The sequence below is a fragment of the Emiliania huxleyi genome, assembly GCF_000372725.1.
Source record: "Emiliania huxleyi CCMP1516 unplaced genomic scaffold EMIHUscaffold_262, whole genome shotgun sequence".
Lineage (NCBI taxonomy): Eukaryota > Haptophyta > Isochrysidales > Noelaerhabdaceae > Emiliania > Emiliania huxleyi.
This window is the reverse complement of record NW_005200073.1, coordinates 179,860-182,256: the sequence shown is the minus strand read 5'-3', so window position 1 is coordinate 182,256 and position 2,397 is coordinate 179,860. Positions and strand designations below refer to the sequence as shown.

General features: G+C 71.0%; 1 protein-coding gene across 1 annotated transcript; it reads left to right on the top strand.

Annotated features, from left to right (window-relative positions):
• Positions 1-535: 535 nt before the first annotated feature.
• On the top strand, positions 536-2,336 carry EMIHUDRAFT_457660 (hypothetical protein; the record flags this gene model as incomplete). Its single annotated transcript, XM_005777319.1, has 6 exons — positions 536-546; positions 612-872; positions 947-1,117; positions 1,207-2,076; positions 2,141-2,229; positions 2,300-2,336. Exons 2-6 carry the CDS (start codon positions 669-671, stop codon positions 2,334-2,336), a joined length of 1,371 nt encoding a protein of 456 aa, XP_005777376.1. The 5' UTR covers positions 536-546; positions 612-668.
• Between the last annotated feature and the right edge of the window lie 61 nt (positions 2,337-2,397).

Genomic DNA, 2,397 nt, shown 5'->3' with positions numbered 1-2,397 from the left:
ACGCGAGGAGACCGCCGAGGCGCGTTCCGCGGCCGAGCGTGCCGAGGCTGGCCGCGCCGCCGTGGCCATGCAGCTTGCTGAGGCGTCTCTACCCAGCCTCACCACGCGCGATGTAGACCAACCCTCGGCAGCTTGGACCACTCGGCACCTACGACCACTCCACTTCTTCTCTCCCGTTGCCCGCCCGCCCAGGCGACCGCTCGCGCCGAGGCAGCCGAGTCGCGAGCGTGCGAGGCGGAGGCGGCGCGCGCTCGAGTACAGTCCGAGGCGCAGGAGACGGCTCGGACGGCGGCGTCGGAGGCGGCCGCCGCGGCGGCGGCGGCCGGCGCGTCGGACGAAGCAGCGCAGCTCCGCGCCCAGCTGGCCGAGGCGAGGGAAGAGGCTGAGATGCTGCGAGGCTCGGAGGCGATGGCACGCGCCGCTGTGCAGGCGGCGAACGCGGACGCCGACGCGCAGCGCCGCGCCGCAGCCGCTATGGCAACGACGGTCGCCCAGGCGCAGGAGCGCAGTGAGGCGGCGGCGGCGGCCGCCACCGCGGCGAAGCAGGCGCCCCCCATACCTGGCATTTGCCCTCCCATTTTCTTCCCCAACGCCCCCCTTCTTGCCCACAGGCCGCCCTTGCCGAGCTCGCAGCGGCAAAGCAGGCTGGCACGGCCGCGCAGGATGCAATGCGCAAGCGCGCAAACGAGGCTGTGACGGAGGCGGAGGCCCGCGCCGGGAAACAGATCGAGGCGGCGCTCGAGGCGGCAAAGACAGCCACGGCCCGTGCGGAGAGTGCGGAGGCGGCGGCGGCGGCGGCGGCATGCAAGACAGCGGCTGAGGAGACCGCCAAGGGCGCGACGAGTTCTGCCAATTTGGCCGCCCAGGCCGAGGGGTCGCAGCCGCCTGAACGAATGAATCGGCTCGCGAGTCCCAGTTCGCGGACTGCTCTCGACTCTAGGCCGAGGCTGCGAGGCTCGAGGCAGCCAGGTTGAAGGACAAAGTCGTGAGCCTCGAGGGGGCGCTCTCCTCAGAGCGCGAGTCTCTCGGGACGATGCGCACCAAGCTGGCGGCCGCCAAGAGCGCTATGGAGAGCCGGGTCGCGGCGATGCAACAGGAGCTGACTTTGGCAAAGGAGGTGAGAGTGGGCCGGCATGGCTTGAGCTTGGCCGAGATCGCAAGCCCCCCCCCCCCCCTCCACTCACCCACCCACCTCCGCATTGGTAGGGCGCGGCGGCCCGCGAGGCCGCGGCTGTCGCGGCAGCTTTGGAGGAACGGCAATTGGCAGAAGTTGCCGATGGCAGCGCGCACGCAGAGCGGCAAATAGCAGCTACCGCCGAGATCGAGCGCTTGCACAAAGAGGTTGAGAGGTTGCGAGCTGAGCTGGCAGAGAGACAGGAGAAGATGGGGCGATTGCACGTTTCGGCCAAGGCGCGCACCCCAGCCAAGCCCGTTGTTGCCTCCCAGATCCCCTGCGAACCGAATCCTCTCTACACCCGTCGGTCACTCTCCCAATCTGGCTGGGGAAAGGCGGCCCTCGAGCGCCAAAAGGCGGCGATGCTCGAGAAGCACGCGGCGTGTGAAGCGCGGCTCTCGCCCGTGCAGTCGCGCCGCAGCTTTGATGTTCGCGATAGGCACGCCGCCGTGGTGCAGCGCATCCGGAGCGAGCAGCCCGCTGCCGCCGCAGCCGCTCTCCGCAGCGAGGCAATCGGGGGAGCCACGCCACCCGCCGCTGCCCGCGTAGCTCCGAGCACAGCGCCCGCCGATGGCAGTGCGGACGACGGATTCGGCGCGTTCCGCGGGCACGACGGTGGCGACACGAGGACGACGGCGGCAGTTCAAAACGGCGCCGCTGCGGTGCTGCCGGCGACCCCTGGGAGCGAGGCGCGTGCGGCGGAGGTGGCTTCGCGGATGCGCGCGGAAGTGGCGGCTCTGCGCGGCCAGCTGCGTGCGGCGGAGGCGAAGGCGACGGAGGCGCAGGCAGAGCTTGATGCGGACCGAGAGGCGATGCGGGCGCAGATGAGTTTGCTCGCCGCCGCCGAGGAGAGGCGCGACGCCGCGGCGCAGGCAGCGGCGGCGCAGCGGGACGCAGAGGCAGTCGTTTGGCGTTGCTGCCACTGGCCAGCGGGACGGGCATGAAGAGTTGCTGCCATCATTCTAGGCGGCAGCCATCCTCGCCGATGACCGGAGGCGCCTCGAGGAGGCGGCGGCAGCGGCGCGCTCGCATGCGGACGCGGCGCTCAAGGAGGCGTGGAGACGAGCGCACAAGTGTTTGCGGTGCGTCGAGTCTGCTCTCAGGAGCCATTCATCATGGGCCCAGGCGACCGATGCTGCCGGCGCAGACGCGCGCCGCCTGAGAGCGGAGCTGTCGGCAGTGCGCGCGCGGGTGGCCGCATCACCAACTCTCGTCTCACGGGT